This window comes from Mobula hypostoma, unplaced genomic scaffold, assembly GCF_963921235.1.
Source record: "Mobula hypostoma unplaced genomic scaffold, sMobHyp1.1 scaffold_130, whole genome shotgun sequence".
Classification (NCBI taxonomy): Eukaryota; Metazoa; Chordata; class Chondrichthyes; order Myliobatiformes; family Myliobatidae; genus Mobula; species Mobula hypostoma.
In genome coordinates, this window is record NW_026948240.1 from 22496 (window position 1) to 42413 (window position 19918).

At 53.7% G+C, this 19918-nt stretch overlaps 1 protein-coding gene and 1 long non-coding RNA gene across 3 annotated transcripts in view; one reads left to right on the top strand and one right to left on the bottom strand.

Annotated features, from left to right (window-relative positions):
- Positions 1-18871, top strand: part of LOC134342144 (NACHT, LRR and PYD domains-containing protein 3-like) — a 40655-nt gene extending 21784 nt beyond the window's left edge. Inside the window, exons 6-11 of one of the 2 annotated variants that reach the window (XM_063040118.1) lie at positions 15207-16944; positions 17461-17547; positions 17703-17873; positions 18029-18199; positions 18355-18522; positions 18687-18871. In XM_063040118.1, coding sequence (XP_062896188.1) covers positions 15207-16944; positions 17461-17547; positions 17703-17873; positions 18029-18199; positions 18355-18522; positions 18687-18774 — 2423 coding nt within the window. In that variant the 3' untranslated portion in view covers positions 18775-18871. The remainder of the gene's footprint in view (positions 1-15206; positions 16945-17460; positions 17548-17702; positions 17874-18028; positions 18200-18354; positions 18523-18686) is intronic. The other variant, XM_063040120.1, reaches the window with a different exon arrangement.
- LOC134342145 (uncharacterized) overlaps positions 1-18959 on the bottom strand; it is a 30032-nt gene extending 11073 nt beyond the window's left edge. The window contains exon 1 of the long non-coding RNA XR_010016960.1: positions 18871-18959. This is a non-coding gene — a long non-coding RNA (uncharacterized LOC134342145). The remainder of the gene's footprint in view (positions 1-18870) is intronic.
- Between the last annotated feature and the right edge of the window lie 959 nt (positions 18960-19918).

Genomic DNA, 19918 nt, shown 5'->3' on the forward strand with positions numbered 1-19918 from the left:
CCCTGACGGGGACCTGACGCACTGTGAGATGCCACATGCCACTGACAGGGTCCTGACACACATTGTGATCCCACACACATCTGAGAGGGTTCTGACACACTGTGAGATACACGATAACAGCGTCCTGACACACTGTGAGAGCCCACACAACCCTGGCAAGTTACTGACACCCTGTGAGACGCGACATACAACTGACAGGCCCCTGACAATGGTCAGACACTACATATTCCTGACAGGGTCCTGACACACTGTTAGACCCCACAAATGCCTGACCATATCCTGACACATTGTGATACCCCACACACCTCTGAGAGTGACCTGACAGACTGTGAGACACCACACACCCCTGACAATGTCCTGTCGCACTGTGAGACCCCGCACACCCCTGACAGGGTCCTGACAAACTGTGAGACCCGATGCACCCCTGAGAGGGTCCTGACACTCTGTGAGACCCCACACACCCCTGACAGCGACCTGACACACTGTGGACGCCGCACACACCTGACAGGGTCCTGACAAACTGTGAGACCGCACACACCCCTGACAAACTGTGAGACCCCACACAACCTTGACAGGGTCCTGACCCACTGTGAGACCCCACACACCCCAAAAGGGTGATGACACACTGTGAGACCCCACACAACCTTGACAGGGTTCAGAAACACTGTGAGACCACACACACTCCAAAAGGGTCCTGACGTAGTGTCAGACCCAACGCACACCTGACGGGGACCTGACGCACTGTGAGATGCCACATACAACTAACAGCGTCCTGACACACATTGCGATCCCACGCACATCTGAGAGGGTTCTGACACACTGTGAGACCCCACACACCCCTGACAGGGTCCTTACACAGTTTTTGACCCCACACACCCCTGACAGGGACCTGACACACTGTGAGACCCCACAGACACCTGACAGGGTCCTGACACATTGTGAGACCAAACACACCCCTGACAGGGTCCTAACACACTGTGAGACCAAACACACCCCTGACAGGGTCCTGACACACTGTGAGACCCCACAGACACCTGACAGGGACCTGACACACTGTGAGACCAAACACACCCCTGACAGGGTCCTGACACACTGTGAGACTACACACATTCCTGAGAGTGTCCTGAAGCACTGTGAAACACCACACACACCTGACAGGGTCCACCCACTGTGAGACCCCACACTCCCCAAAAGGGTGATGACACACTGTGAGACCACACACACCCCGCACAGGGTTCAGAAACACTGTGAGACCACACACACTCCAAAAGGGTCCTGACGCAGTGTCAGACCCAACGCACACCTGACGGGGACCTGACGCACTGTGAGATGCCACATACAACTAACAGCGTCCTGACACACATTGCGATCCCACGCACATCTGAGAGGGTTCTGACACACTGTGAGACCCCACACACCCCTGACAGGGTCCTTACACAGTGTTCGACCCCACACACCCCTGACAGGGTCCTGACACACTGTGAGACCCCACACACCCCTGACAGGGTCCGAACACACTGTGAGACCCGAAACCCCCTGACAGGACCCTGACACACTGTGAAACCCCACGTACCCCTGACATGGTACTGACACACTGTGTGATCCCAGACACTACTGACATTGTCCTGACACTCGGTGAGACCCCACAAACCACTCACAGGGTCCTGACACAGTGTGAGACCCCACAAACCACTCACAAGGTGCTGACACACTGTGAAAACTCACACATCCCTGACAGGGTCCTGTCACACTGTGAGACCCCACACACCAGACGGCGACCTGACACACTGTGGGACCCCACACACCCCGGACAGCATCCTGACACACTGTGAGATCCGGCACACCCCAAAAGGGTCCTGAGGCACTGTGAGACACAACACACCCCTGACGGGGACCTGACGCACTGTGAGACGCCACATGCCACTGACAGGGTCCTGACACACATTGTGATCCCACACACATCTGAGAGGGTTCTGACACACTGTGAGACCCCACACACCCCTGACGGGGACCTGACGCACTGTGAGACGCCACATGCCACTGACAGGGTCCTGACACACATTGTGATCCCACGCACATCTGAGAGGGTTCTGACACACTGTGAGATACACGATAACAGCGTCCTGACACACTGTGATACCCCACACACCCACGACAAGATCCTTACACACTGTGAGAGCCCACACAACCCTGGCAAGTTACTGACACCCTGTGAGACGCGACACACAACTGACAGGCCCCTGACAATGGTCAGACACCACACATTCCTGACAGGGTCCTGACACACTGTTAGACCCCACAAACGCCTGACCATATCCTGACACATTGTGATACCCCACACACCTCTGAGAGTGACCTGACAGACTGTGAGACACCACACACCCCTGACAATGTCCTGTCGCACTGTGAGACCCCGCACACCCCTGACAGGGTCCTGACAAACTGTGAGACCCGATGCACCCCTGAGAGGGTCCTGACACTCTGTGAGACCCCACACACCCCTGACAGCGACCTGACACACTGTGGACGCCGCACACACCTGACAGGGTCCTGACACACTGTGAGACGCCACACACCCCTGACAAACTGTGAGACCCCACACAACCTTGACAGGGTCCTGACACACTGTGAGACCGCACACACCCCTGACAGGGTGATGACACACTGGTAGGCACCACACACCCCAGACAAGGTCCCATAGAAAATAGACAATAGACAATAGATGCAGGAGTAGGCCATTCGACCCTTCGAGCCTGCACCTTCATTCACTATGATCATAGCTGATCATCCACAATCAGTATCCAGTTCCTGCCTTCTCCCCATAACCTTTGATTCCTCTATCTTGAAGAGCTCTATCCATCTCTTTCTTGAAAGCATCCAGAGACTTGGTCTCCACAGCCTTCTGGGGCAGAGCATTCAATATATCCACCACTCTCTGGATGAAAAAGCATTTCCTCAACTCCGTTCTAAATGGCCTATCCCTTATTCTTAAACTGTGGCCTCTGGTTCTGGACTCACCCATCAGCGGGAACATGCTTCCTGCCTCCAGCATGTCCAATCCCTTAATAATCTTATATTTCAATAAGATCCCCTCTCATCCCTCTAAATTCCAGAGTAACAAGCTCAGTCGCTCCAATCTTTCGCCATATGACAGTCCCGCCATCCCGGGAAATAACCTCGTGAACCTCCGCTGCACTCCCTCAATAGCAAGAATGTCCTTCCTCAAATTTGGAGACCAAAACTGAACACAATACTCCAGGTGTGGTCTCACCAGGGCCTTGTACAGCTGCAGAAGGACCTCTTTGCTCTTGTACTCAATTCCCCTTGTTATGAAGGCCAGCATGTCATTAGCTTTCTTCACTGCCTGCTGTACCTGCATGCTTGCTTTCAGTGACTGATGACATACTGTGAGACCCCACAAACCCCTAACAGGGACTTGAAATACTGTGAGACACAACACACCCCGACAGGACCTGACACACTGTGAGACGCCACACACCACTGACTGGGTCCTGACACACTGGGAGACGCCACACACCCGACAGGGTTCTGACACACTGTGAGACCCCACACGCCCCTGAAAGGGACGTGACACACCGTGAGATCACACACACCACTGACAGGACCTGACACACTGTGAGATCCCACACACCCCCGACAAGATCCTGACACACTGCGAGAAACCACACACCTGAGAGGGACCTGACAGATGGTGAGACCCCAGACCCTGATGGCAGGATCCTGACACACTGTGAGACCCCACACACCCCTGACAGGGACCTGACACACTGTGAGACCCCACAGACACCTGACAGGGACCTGACACACTGTGAGACCAAACACACCCCTGACAGGGTCCTGACACACTGTGAGACCACACACATTCCTGAGAGTGTCCTGAAGCACTGTGAAACACCACACACACCTGACAGGGTCCTGACCCACTGTGAGACCCCACACACCCCAAAAGGGTGATGACACACTGTGAGACAGCACACACCCCGCACAGGGTTCAGAAACACTGTGAGACCACACACACTCCAAAAGGGTCCTGACGCAGTGTCAGACCCAACGCACACCTGACGGGGACCTGACGCACTGTGAGATGCCACATACAACTAACAGCGTCCTGACACACATTGCGATCCCACGCACATCTGAGAGGGTTCTGACACACTGTGAGACCCCACACACCCCTGACAGGGTCCTTACACAGTGTTCGACCCCACACACCCCTGACAGGGTCCTGACACACTGTGAGACCCCACACACCCCTGACAGGGTCCTGACACACTGTGAGACCCGAAACCCCCTGACAGGACCCTGACACACTGTGAAACCCCACGTACCCCTGACATGGTACTGACACACTGTGTGATCCCAGACACTACTGACATTGTCCTGACACTCAGTGAGACCCCACAAACCACTCACAGTGTCCTGACACACTGTGAGACACCACACACTCCTGACAGTGTCCTGACACACTGTTCGACCCCACACACCCCTCACAGGGTCCTGACATACTGTTCGACCCGAAACCCCCTGACAGGACTCTGACACGCTGTGAAAACCCACGCACCCCTGACAGGGTACTGACACACTGTGTGATCCCAGACACTACTGACATTGTCCTGACACTCTGTGAGACCCCACAAACCACTCACAGGGACTTGACACACCGTGAGACCCCACACACCACTGACAGGGACCTAGCACAATGTGAGACCCCACACACCCCTGACAGGGTCCTTACACACTGTGAGACCCCACACATTCGACGGCGACCTGACATACTGTGGGACCCCACACACCCCGGACAGCATCCTGACACATTGTGAGATCCGGCACACCCCTCACAGGGTTCAGAAACACTGTGAGACCCCACACACCCCAAAAGGGTCCTGACGCACTGTGAGACGCAACACAGCCCTGACGGGGACCTGACGCACTGTGAGATGCCACATGCCACTGACAGGGTCCTGACACACATTGTGATCCCACACACATCTGAGAGGGTTCTGACACACTGTGAGATACACGATAACAGCGTCCTGACACACTGTGATACCCCACACACCCACAACAAGATCCTTACACACTGTGAGAGCCCACACAACCCTGGCAAGTTACTGACACCCTGTGAGACGCGACACACAACTGACAGGCCCCTGACAATGGTCAGACACTACACATTCCTGACAGGGTCCTGACACACTGTTAGACCCCACAAATGCCTGACCATATCCTGACACATTGTGATACCCCACACACCTCTGAGAGTGACCTGACAGACTGTGAGACACCACACACCCCTGACAATGTCCTGTCGCACTGTGAGACCCCACACACCCCTGACAGGGTCCTGACAAACTGTGAGACCCGATGTACCCCTGAAAGGGTCCTGACACTCTGTGAGACCCCACACACCCCTGACAATGTCCTGTCGCACTGTGAGACCCCGCACACCCCTGACACGATCCTGACTCACTGTGAGGCACCACATACCCCGGACAGGGTCCTATAGGAAATAGAAAATAGACAATAGGTGCAGGAGTAGGTCATTCGGCCCTTCGAGCCAGCACTGCCATTCACTGTGATCATGGCTGATCATCCACAATCAGTATCCAGTTCCTGCCTTCTCCCCATAACCTTTGATTGCACTATCTTTAAGAGCTCTATCCATCTCTTCCTTGAAAGCATCCAATGACTTGGCCTCCACAGTCTTCTGGGTCAGAGCATTCCATATATCCACCACTCTCTGGGTGAAAAAGGTTTTCCTCAACTCCGTTCTAAATAGCCTGCCCCTTATTCTTAAACTGTGGCCTCTGGTTCTGGACTCACCCATCAGCGGGAACATGCTTCCTGCCTGCAGCGTGTCCAATCCCTTAATAATCTTATGTTTCAATAAGATCCCCTCTCAGGCTTCTAAATTCCAGAGTATACAAGCCCAGTCGCTCCAATCTTACAGCATATTTCAGTCCCGCCATCCCGGGAATTAACCTTGTGAACCTACGCTGCACTCCCTCAATAGCAAGAATGTCCTTCCTCAAATTTGGAGACCAAAACTGCACACAGTACTCCAGGTGTGGTCTCACCAGGGCCCTGTACAGCTGCAGAAGGACCTCTTTGCTCTTGTACTCAATTCCCCTTGTTATGAAGGGCAGCATGCCATTAGCTTTCTTCACTGCCTGCTGTACCTGCATGCTTGCTTACACACTGATGACATACTGTGAGACCCCACACACCCCTGACAGGGTCAGGACAAGCTGTGAGGCCCCACACACCCTTGACACTGTCCTGTCAAACTGTAAGACCCCACAACTCCATGACAGGGTCCTGTCACACTGTGAGACTGCACACATCCCTAACAGGGTCCTGACACATTGTGAGACCCCACACACCCCTAACAGGGACTTGACAAACTGTGAGACCCCACACAACCTTTGCAGGGTCCTGACACACTGTGAGACACCACACACTCCTGACAAGTTCCTGACACACTGTGAGACCCCACACACCCCTGACAGGGTCCTGACAAACTGTGATACCTCACACACCCCTAACAGCATCCTGACACACTGTGAGACCCCACACACACTTGAGAGGGACTTGACACACTGTGAGACCCCACACAACCCGACAGGGTCCTGACACACTGTGAGACCCCACACACCCATGACAGCGACCTGACAGATTGTGAGACCCCACACACCCCTGACAGGGACCTGACAGACTGTGAGACATCACACACCCCTGACAGGGTCCTGACACACATTGATATCCCACACACACCTGAGATGGTCCTGAAACTGTGAGACCACCCCTGACAGGGTTCTGACACACTGTGAGACCCCAGACATGCCTGACAGGGTCCAGACATACTGCGTGACCCCACACACCCCTGACAATGTCCTGTCACACTGTCAGACCCCACACACTCCTGACAGGGTCCTGACACACTGTGAGACCCCACACACCCGACAGGGACTTGACGCACTGTGAGATGCCACAAACCCCTAACAGTGTCCTGACACACTTTGCGATCCCACACAACCCTGGCAGGTTCCTGACACACTGAGAGACCCCACACACCCCTGACAGGGTCCTGGCACACATTGTGATCCTACACACATCTGATAGGCTTCTGACACACCGTGAGACCTCCTACAACAGTGTCCTGACACACTGTGAGACCCCCCACACCCACAAAAAGATCCTGACACACTGTGAAACCCCACAAACCACTCACAGGGACCTGACATACTGTGAGCCCCACAGGCCCCAAAAGCGTCCTCACACACTGTGATACCTCAAACAACCCTGAGAGGGTCCTGACACACTGTGAGACACCACACACAACTGACAGGGTCCTGAAACACACTGAGATCCCACACACACCTGAGAGGGTCCTGACGCACTGTGAGACCCCACACAACCCTGGCAGGGTCCTGACACACTGTGAGACCCCACAAACCCTGGCAGGGTCCTGACACACTGTGAGACCCCACACACCCCTGACAGGGTCCTGACACACATTGCGATCCCACACAACCCTGGAAGGCTCCTGACACACTGTGAGACCCGACACACCCCTGACAGGGTCCTGATACACTGTGAGACCCGACACACCCCAAAAGGGTCCTGACACACTGTGAGACCACACGCATCCCTGACAGGGGCCTGACACACTGTGAGATGCCCCCCCTGACAGTGTCCAGACAAACTGTGAGACTACACACACCCCTGGCAGGGTCCACACTGTGAGACCCCACACAACCCTGGCAGGGTCCTGACACACTGTGAGACCCCACACACCCCTAACAGGGACCTGAAACACTGTGAGACACCACACGGACCTGACAGCAACCTGAGATACTGTGAGACCCCACACACCCCTAAAAGGGTCCTGACACACAGTGAGACCCCACACACTATTGACACGGTCCTGATACTCTGTGTGACCCCACACACCCCTGACAGGGTCCTGACACACATTGCGATCCCACACACATCTGAGAGGGTTCTGACACACTGTGAGACCCCCCACACCCACAACAAGATCCTGACACACTGTGAAACCCCACAAACCACTCACAGTGCCCTGACACACAGTGAGACCCCACACAACCCTGGCAGGGTCCTGACACACTGTGATACCTCACACACACCCGAGAGGGTGATGACACACTGTGAAACCCAGACACCCCTAACAGGATCCTAACACACTGTGAGACCACACACACCCCTGAGACGCCACAGACAACTGACAAGGTCCTGAAACACACTGAGATAGCACACACACCTGACAGGGTCCTGACACACTGTGAGACCACACACACTATTGACACGGTCCTGATACTCTGTGTGACCCCACACAACCCTGACAGGGTCCTGACACACATTGCGATCCCACACACATCTGAGAGGGTTCTGACACACTGTGAGACCCACAGGCCCCAAAAGGATCCTGACACACTGTGAGACCCCACACACCCCTGACAGTGTCCTGACGCACGGTGAGACACTGACGCACTGTGGGTCCTGACACACTGTGATACCTCAAACAATCCTGAGACACTGTGACACACCACACCCCCCGACAGTGTCTTGACACACTGTGAGTCCACACACACTCCTGACAGCGACCAGACACACTGTGAGATGCCACACACAACTGACAGGGTCCTGAAACACACTGAGATCCCACACACACCTGACAGGGTCCTGACACACTGTGAAACCCCACGAACCACTCACAGTGTCCTGACACACAGTGAGACCCCACACAACCCTGGCAGGGTCCAGACAGACTGTGAGACCCTACACAACCCAGGCAGGGTCCTGACACGCTGTGAGACCCCACACACCCCTAACAGGGCATACTGTGAGACCCCACACACTATTGACACAGTCCTGACACTCTGTGAGACCCCACACACCCCTGACAGGGACCTGCCAGACTGTGTTGACCAAACACACCCCTGACAGGGTCCTGACACACTGTGAGCTCCCACACACTATTGACACGGTCCTGACACACTGTCAGACCCCACACACCCTGGATAGGGTCCTGACATTCTGTGAGATCCAACACACCCCTGAGAGGGTCCTGACACACTGTGAGATCCCACGGGCCCCAAAAGGGTCCTGACACACTTTGAGACCCCACACACACCCGAGAGGGTGATGACACACTGTGAGACCCCACACACCCCTGACAGAGTTCTGACAAACTGTGATACCTCACACACCCCTGACAGGGTCCTGACACACAGTAAGACCCCACACACCCCTAACAGGGTCCTGACACACTGTGAGCACCCACGGACTATTGATACAGTCCTGACACACTGTCAGACCCCACACACCCTGGATAGGGTCCTGACATTCTGTGAGATCCAACACACCCCTGAGAGGGTCCTGGCACACTGTGAGACCCCACGGGCCCCAAAAGGGTCCTGACACACTGTGAAACCCCACAAACCACTCACAGTGTCCAGACACGCTGTGAGACCCCACACACCCTGGATAGGGTCTGACACACTGTGAGACACCACACACCTCAAAAGGCTCCTGACACACTGTGAGATCCAACACACCCCTGACAGGGTCCTGACACACTGTGAGACCCCACACGACCCTGGCAGGGTCCTGACACACTTTGAGACCCCACACACACCTGAGAGGGTGATGACACACTGTGAGACCCCAGACACCCCTGACAGGGTTCTGACAAACTGTGATACCTCACACACCCCTGACAGGGTCCTGACACACAGTAAGACCCCACACACCCCTAACAGGTTCCTGACACACTGTGAGCTCCCACACACTATTGACGCAGTCCTGACACACTGTCAGACCCCACACACCCTGGATAGGGTCCTGACATTCTGTGAGATCCAACACACCCCTGAGAGGGTCCTGACACACTGTGAGACCCCACACGACCCTGGCAGGGTCCTGACACACTGTGATACCTCACACACACCCGAGAGGGTGATGACACACTGTGAAACCCAGACACCCCTATCAGGATCCTAACACAGTGTGAGACCACACACACCCCTGACAGCGACCTGACACACGGTGAGACGCCACAGACAACTGACAGGGTCCTGAAACACACTGAGATAGAACACACACCTGACAGGGTCCTGACACACTGTGAGACCCCACACACTCCTAACAGGGACCTGACACACTGTGAGACCCCACACACCCCTGACAGTGTCCTGACGCACGGTGAGACACTGACACACTGTGCGTCCTGACACACTGTGATACCTCAAACAACCCTGAGAGAGTTCTGACACACTGTGAGATCCCACACACCCCTGACAGGGTCCTGACACACTGTGAGACCCCACACAACCCTGGCAGGGTCCTGACATACTGTGAGACCCCACACACCTCCGACGGGGACCTGACAAACTGTGAGACCCCACACGACCCTGGCAGGGTCCTGACACACTGTGAGACCCCACACACCTCCGACGGGGACCTGACAAACTGTGAGACCCCACACGACCCTGACAGGGTCCTGACACACATTAAGATGCCACACACACCTGAGAGAATCCAGACACACTGTGAGACCCACAGGCCCCAAAAGGGTCCTGACACACTGTGAAACCCCACAAACCACTCACAGTGTCCTGACACACTGTGAGACCCCACACACCCTGGATAGGGTCTGACACACTGTGAGACACGACACACCTCAAAAGGGTCCTGACACACTGTGAGATCCCACACACCCCTGGCAGGGTCCTGACACACATTAAGACCCCACACACACCTGACAAGTTCCTGACACACTGTGGGACCCCACACACCCCTGACAGAGTCCTGACACACATTAAGACCCCACACACACCTGACAAGTTCCTGACACACTGTGAGACCCCACATACCCCTGACAGAGTCCTGACACACATTAAGATCCCACACACACCTGACAGGGTACTGACACACTGTGAGACATCACACACTGCTGACAGGGACATGACAGACTGTGAGATCATACACACCCCTGACAGGACCTAACACTGTGAGATGCCACACACACCTGACAAGGTCCTGACACACTGTGAGACCCCACACACGGCTAACAGGGACAGAACAGACTGTGAAACTCCACACACCCCTGACAGCAACCTGACACACTATGAGACCCCACACACTATTGACACGGTCCTGACACTCTGTGAGATCCAACACACCCCTGTGAGGGTCCTGACACACTGTGAGCCCCACAGGCCCCAAAAGGGTCCTGACACATTGTGAGACCCCACACACCCCTGACAGTGTCCTGACGCATGGTGAGACACTGACACACTGTGGGTCCTGACACACTGTGATACCTCAAACAATCCTGAGAGGGTTCTGACACACTGTGTCACACCACACCCCCCGACAGGGTCCTGACAGACTGTGAGACCACACACACCCCTGACAGCGACCAGACACACTGTGAGACGCCACACACAACTGACAGGGTCCTGAAACACACTGAGATCCCACACACACCTGACAGGGTCCTGACACACTGTGAGATCCAACACACCCCTGACAGGGTCCTGACACACTGTGAGACCCCACACGACCCTGGCAGGGTCCTGACACACTTTGAGACCCCACACACACCTGAGAGGGTGATGACATACTGTGAGACCCCAGACACCCCTGACAGGGTTCGAACAAACTGTGATACCTCACACACCCCTGACAGGGTCCTGACACACTGTGAGCTCCCACACACTATTGACGCAGTCCTGACACACTGTCAGACCCCACACACCCTGGATAGGGTCCTGACATTCTGTGAGATCCAACACACCCCTGAGAGGGTCCTGACACACTGTGAGACCCCACGGGCCCCAAAAGGGTCCTGACACACTGTGAAACCCCACAAACCACTCACAGTGTCCTGACACACTGTGAGATCCCACACACCCTGGATAGGGTCTGACACACTGTGAGACACGACACACCTCAAAAGGGTCCTGACACACTGTGAGACCCCACACACACCTGACAAGTTCCTGACGCACTGTGAGACCCCACATACCCCTGACAGAGTCCTGACACACATTAAGATCCCACACGCACCTGACAGGGTACTGACACACTGTGAGACATCACACACTGCTGACAGGGACATGACACACTGTGAGACCCCCCACAACAGCGTCCTGACACACTGTGAAACCCCACAAACCACTCACAGTGTCCTGACACACAGTGAGATCCCACACAACCCTGGCAGGGTCCAGACACACTGTGAGACCCCACACATCCCAAACAGGGTCCTGACACGCTGTGAGACCCCACACACCCCTAACAGGGACCTGACACACTGTGAAACCCCACACACCCCTAACAGGGTCCTGACACACAGTGAGACCCCACGCACCCCTAACAGGGTCCTGACACACTGTGAGCTCCCACACACTATTGACACGGTCCTGACACTCTGTGAGATCCGACACACCCCTGACAGGGTCCTGACACACATTGCGATCCCACACAACCCTGACAGGCTCCTGACACACTGTGAGACCCCACACACCCTGGATAGGGTCCTGACACACTGTGAGACCCGATACTCCCCAAAAGGGTCCTGACACACTGTGAGATCCCACACACCCCTGACAGGGTCCTGACACACTGTGAGACCCCACACAATCCTGGCAGGGACCTGACACACTGTGAGACCCTACACACCCCAGAGGGTCCTGACACACTGTGAGACCCCACACACCCCTGACAGGGTCCTGACACACTGTGAGACCCTACACACCCCAGAAGGGTCCTGACACACTGTGAGAACCCCCACACCCACGACCAGATCCTGACACACTTTGAAACCCCACAAACCACTCACAGTGTCCTGACACACTGTGAGACCCCATACACCACTGACAGGGTCCTGACACACTGTGAGACCACATACATCCATCACCAGATCCTGACACACTGTGAAACCCCACACAACAGCGTCCTGACACACTGTGATACCCCCCAACACCCACAACAAGATCCTGACACACTGTGAAACCCCACAAACCACTCACAGTGTCCTGACACAGTGTGAAACCCACACACCCCTGGCAGGGTCCTGACACACTGTGAGACCCCACACATACCCGAGAGGGTGATGACGCACTGTGAGACCCCAGACACCCCTAACAGGATCCTAACACACTGGGAGATCTCAAAAACCCCTGACAGTGTCCAGACAAACTGTGAGACCCCACACACCCCTGGCAGGGTCCTGACACACTGTGAGACCTCACACACCCTGGATAGGGTCCTGACAGACTGTGAGATCCGACACACCCCTGAGAGGGTCCTGACACACTGTGAGACCCCACGGGCCCCAAAAAGGTCCTGACACACTGTGAGACGGCACACACCCCTGACAGTGTCCTGACACACTGTGAGACGCCACACACAACTGAGAGGGTCCTGACACACTGTGAGATCCCCCACAACAGGGTCCTGACACTTTGTGAAACCCCACAAACCACTCACAGGGTCCTGACACACAGTGAGACCCCACACAACCCTGGCAGGGTCCTGACACACTGTAAGAATCCACACACCCCTGGCAGGGTCCTGACACATTGTGATACCTCACACACCCCTAACAGGGACCTGACACACTGTGAGACCCCACACACTATTGACACGGTCCTGACAGACTGTGAGATCCGACACAACAGGGTCCTGACACAGTGTGAAACCCCACAAACCACTCACAGGGTCCTGACACACTGTGAGACCCCACACACCTCTGACGGGGACGTGACACATTGTGAGACCCCACACACCCCTGACAGGGACGTGACACATTGTGAGACGGCACACACCCTTGACAGTGTCCTGACACATGGTGAGACACTGACACACTGTGGGTCCTGACACACTGTGAGACCTCAAACAACCCTGAGAGGGTTCTGACACACTGTGACACACCACACCCTCCCAACAGGGTCCTGACACACTGTAAGACCACACACACCCCTGTCAAAGTCCTGACACACTGTGAGACACCACACACCCGACAGTGTCCTGACACACTGTGAGACCCCACACAGCCGACAGTGTCCTGACACACTGTGAGACCCCACACACCCCAAAAGGGTCCTGACTCACTGTGAGACCCGACACACCCCAAATGGGTCCTGACACACTGTGAGACCCCACACACCACCGAGAGGGTGATGACACACTGTGAGACCCCACACACCCCCGAGACGGTGATGACACACTGTGAGACCCCAGACACCCCTGACAAGATCCTGACACACTGTGAGTCACCACACACCCCTGACAGGACCTGACACACTGTGAGACCCCACACACCCCTGGCAGGGTCCTGACTCACTGTGAGATCACACACACCCCGAACAGGGACCTGACATACTGTGAGACCCCACACACCCCTGACAGAGACCTGACACACTGTGAGACACCACACACCCCTGAGAGGGTCCTGACACACCGTGAGACCCCACACACTCCTGACAAGGTCCTGACATGCTGTGAGACTCCAAACACCACTGACAGGGACCTGACACACTGTGAGACACCACACACCCCTGAGAGGGTCCTGACACACCGTGAGATCCCACACATCCCGGAGAGGGTCCTGAAACACTGTGAAACACCACACACCCCTGACAGGGACGTTACACATTGTGAGACACCACGCAACCCTGACAGGGTCCTGACACACTGTCAGACACCGCACATCCCTGACAGGGTGATGGTGAGAGGGGAGGGGGAGCTGTGATTCCCGGACCTGTTCCTTTCACTGAATGCCCACTATCCTTTTCTCCATCTCCAGATGCCACATCAACAATGGGGACTAAAAGTTTATTCCACAGGAAAAAATGACACCTCTGATAGTGGGGGGGGGGGTTTCCAGTACAGGACAGTTGGGGGTCAGTGAACTACCAGGGAAATACTCACCTTCACAGCACAGTTAATTGTGAAATGTGATGATCTGGTGTTTATCTGGACCAGGCCTCTCTGTCCAGTCAGGGGTCTGTTAATGGAATTTACTTTACTGTTCGAGCATCCATTGATGAATCCAATTAATGCAATAGCTTTGAGCTAACTCTTGTGTGCTTAAATACTAAGTTCTGAGTTGAGGCATCTAACAGTTTGTCCACTGTCTGTTCCCATGGAAGATGTTCAACAGAAACACAAGGAGACTCTGCGGGTACAAACTGAAACGCTGAGAGTGAACACGATCCTGATGAGGGAGAAGGTGAAGGTTTTCCAGCTGGTTGATCGATACGCTAAGCTCACGGTCATTTCTACTGTTCGAGATCGGAGACTGGTGGAACATGAGCTGCTGGCAAGAGGCAGAGACCACGAGGAGTGGAGAGAGGAACATCTCCGCGGAGAGCTGGAAAAAATCCGGACTGATCAGTTGTTCCAGAGCAGCTTTTCCCGGAGTAAATCCAAATCTGGGAGTTCGGCAGCAGTGGCCGGAGTCGCAGGGATCGGGAAAACAGCAATGGTACAAAAGATTGTTTATGACTGGGCCACGGGGAAAATATACCAACAATTCCAGTTTGTCTTCAGTTTCAAATTCCGAGATTTAAACTCCATTAACTGCAGAATAAACCTGAGGGAACTGATCCTGGATCAGTATCCTTACTTTGGGAATATCCTGAGAGAGGTCTGGAAGAACCCAGAGGGATTGCTGTTTATATTCGATGGTTTGGATGAATTCAAGCACAGAATTGATTTTGCTGACAGTCGGAGAGATACAGAACCCAAGCACCAGTGTCCAGATCCCGAGTGGTGGTGTGAAGTGTCTGACATTGTGTACAGTTTAATCCAGGGCAAGCTGCTCCCAGGGTGTTCAGTGCTGGTGACCACCCGTCCCACTGCGTTACATTTATTGGAAAAGGCAATGATCAGTATCTGGGCTGAAATCATGGGATTTGTTGGTGAGGAACGGAAGGAATATTTCATCAGGCATTTTGAAGATCAGACGGTGGCAGAAGCTGTTTTCAAACACGTGAAGGAGAACGAGATCCTGTACACCATGAGCTACAACCCCTCCTACTGCTGGATCCTCGCTCTGGCACTGGGCCCCTTCTTCACACAAAGAGTCAGGGACCCGCAGCGAGTTCCCAAGACCATCACCCAACTGTACTCCTACTATATTTACAACATCCTGAAAAACCACGGCCGTGAGATTGAGAACCCCCGTGATGTGTTACTCAGGGTTGGTCAGATGGCCTTCAGAGGAGTGTCCCAGAAGAAGATTGTGTTTACAGATGGAGATTTGATCAAGTACAATCTGCAGCCTTCCCCGTTCCTGTCTGGGTTCCTGATGGAGCTTTTGGAGAGAGAGGATTCTGCCCGGAGCGTGGTGTACACATTCCCACACCTCACCATCCAAGAGTTTGTAGCTGCAGTCGCACAATTCCTGAATCCACATCCCGGGGATATCCTGAAATTCCTCACTGAGGCCCACAGCATGACAGATGGGCGATTTGAGGTATTTCTTCGTTTTGTTGCTGGTCTCTCCTCCCCAATGACAGCTCGGGGCCTGGAGGAGTTTCTGGGTCCATTTCCTCATCAAACAACCTGCCGGGTGATTGACTGGGTGAAGGAGGAGGTTAAACGTCAGAGTGGAAACACAGAGAGTGAAGCTGGTAAAAGGAGCCTCCTGAACACATTGCACTACCTGTTTGAGTCTCAGAATCGTGGACTGGCTCAGGCCGCACTGGGATCAGTGGAAACACTTTCATTCTGTGGAATGACACTGACCCCGATTGACTGTGCGGTCCTGTCTCATGTCATCGGACTGTGTGATACAATAAAATACCTCGACCTGGGTGTTTGCAACATTCAGTGTGAAGGAATCCAGCGGCTGGGACCCGGGCTGCACAAGTGCCAGGAGTTGAGGTAACTTGATTTATCTTTCATGTGAACTGTGAAACTGTTCCATTGTGTTGTTTCAATGTAAAGGGATTTGGGGAAAACTATAGTAAGTACGATTGTGAAGAATTGTAACAAATGCCATCCCCCTTCGTCCTGTGGGATCTCTGTTCCCCTTCCCCCTTCCTCCTTTTTCTTCCATCATCTCCCATCGATATTTCCCCATTCACAAATCTTCTTCACTGCGGGATTTTCTCCCCTTCATCCCTGCCCATCCCGACCCTCTCACATCAGGAACACTTTTCTAACCATCGGGGAATGAGACAGAATATGTGGATTTTACAGAGTCACACCGACAGACTAAATTACTGACATTCGGTGAATACCCTGGAGCTGGGCAGTGAGGGACATTGACAGTGATGGGAACTCCGATCAGTGATTTACTGAAGGGTTTAATGTTTCCTGAAATATCCGAGTGAGAGAAACTCCCTCAGACCCACGGTTTGAATCACTTTGTTCATCAATTTGTCTGTTTGTGTTTAGACTGAGTGGTAATGAACTGGGAGATTCAGGAGTGAAGCTGCTGTCTGCGGCTCTGAGGAACCCGGAGTGTAAAATACTGAAACTGTGGTAAGTACCAGACTGTGGGAGATTGTGTTTACAGTCACTGGGTGTCTGACACTGAACATTAATGTGATCAGTAATTGTGTTACTGATAAACACTGGGGATTTGTACCATCTCCTGTCTCTCTGTGTCCTTCACCCTCACTCTCTCTCATCTCCAGGCTGGAGGATGTCGATCTCACAGATTCTGGTGCCGAGGATCTCGCCTCCGCTCTCAGTACAAACCCATCACTGACGGAGCTGGACCTGGGTTATAATAAACTGGGAGATTCAGGAGTGAAACTGGTGTCTGAGGCTCTGAGGAACCCGGAGTGTAAAATACAGAAACTGGAGTAAGTACCAGACTGTGGGAGATTGTGTTTACAGTCACTGGGTGTCTGACACTGAACATAAGTGTGATCAGTAATTGTGTTACTGATAAACACTGGGGATTTGTACCGTCTCCTGTCTCTCTGTGTCCTTCACCCTCACTCTCTCTCCTCTCCAGGCTGGACGGTGTCGGTCTCACAGAATCTGGTGCCGAGGATCTCGTCTCCGCTCTCAGTACAAATCCATCACTGACGGAGCTGAACCTGAGTATTAATGAACTGGGAGATTCAGGAGTGAAACTGGTGTCTGCGGCTCTGAGGAACCCGGAGTGTAAAATACAGAGACTGTGGTAAGTACCAGACTGTGGGAGATTGTGTTTACAGTCACTGGGTGTCTGACACTGAACATTAATGTGATCAGTAATTGTGTTACTGATAAACACTGGGGATTTGTACCATCTCCTGTCTCTCTGTGTCCTTCACCCTCACTCTCTCTCATCTCCAGGCTGTGGGGTGTCGGTCTCACAGATTCTGGTGCCGAGGATCTCGTCTCCGCTCTCAGTACAAACCCATCACTGACGGTGCTGGAACTGGGATTAAACTCGCTGACAGACGGATCTGTCCCCGCTCTCCGCCGCCTCATACTGACCCTCCCGAGTCTGGAGCTGATCCGGTGAGTGTTTGTGTTAATGTTCAATGTGATAAAATATCAGCGGATCCGCGGGTTTTCTGGTGATATTTGTCTGTGAGTGTTGTTGAAACATTAACCCCAGTCCCCTGTTACTGACACTGTTGTGTAATCTGTTTATTTCATCTTTATTCTCCCATCTGTTTCAGGCTGTGGAACAATCGGTTCAGTGAGACCGGGGAGAAGGAACTGAGATCTCTGCAGGAACCCAGACCCGGACTGACAGTGATCGTGTGAACATCTGAATGTGTGAACATCCCCGCCCGCGGGATGGGGACATTTTGGCCGATTCCCCACCCTCCCCTTTAACCCCGCCCCCCACCTTCCCCTTACCTTTAATGGCCACGCGCCAGGTTTAATTCCCAACGGATTTTACCGGAACTGGCTTCAGCCTCGCGCTGTGTGCCGTTCGCTGGTCTCCCGTGGTGACGTATTTCCTCCTCCTGTCCAGCGGCGCAGCTTCCGCCGGATGTGCGGGTTCGAGACCCTGGGGAATGACACAGACAGGAAGAGCCCGGGGGCCGGGGCTCAGTCTGGGACACCGGTGTCCCGGGGTGGGATTATCCCGGGAGTACGTAATGCTGGCTGGCCTGCTGCGTTCACCGGCAACTTTTACGTTTGATGCCGGGGAATTACACAGACAGGAAGGGCCCGATGATGGCGGGGTTTTTTTCTGAGACACGGGTGACTCCTGACCGGAGTGGATAACTTCACTCACATCATCTCTGAACTGATTCCACAACCTACGGACTCACTTTCAAATAATTTACAACTCATGTCATTATTATTTAATATTTTATTTGCACAAATTTTCCTTCCTTTGCACGTTGCTTGTTGGTTAGACTTTGTTTTTCTATAGTTTTTCATAAATTCTGCAAAAAAGATCGATTGTCCTGTAAATGACTGCAATAAAAAGAATCTCAGGGTAGTATATGGTGACAAATAAGTACTTTGATAATAAACAACACGCATCAAAGTTGCTGGTGATCGCAGCAGGCCAGGCAGCATCTCTAGGAAGAGGTATAGCCGAGACCCTTCGTCAGGACTAACTGAAGGAAGAGCTAGTAAGAGATTTGAAAGTGGGAGGCGGAGAGGGAGATCCAAAATGATACGAGAAGACAGGAGGGGGAGGGATGGAGCCAAGAGCTGGACAGGTGATTGGCAAAAGGGATTTGAGACGATCATGGGACAGGAGGTCCGGGGAGAAAGACAAGGGGGAGAGGGAAACCCAGAGGATGGGCAAGGGGTATAGTGAGAGGGACAGAGGGAGAAAAAAGGGAAATAATAAATAAATATGTCTGGGGCCCTGACTGTCCCATCACACACTCTCGGGGTCAGACACAGCGTGAAGCTCCCTCCGCGCTGTCCCATCACACACTCC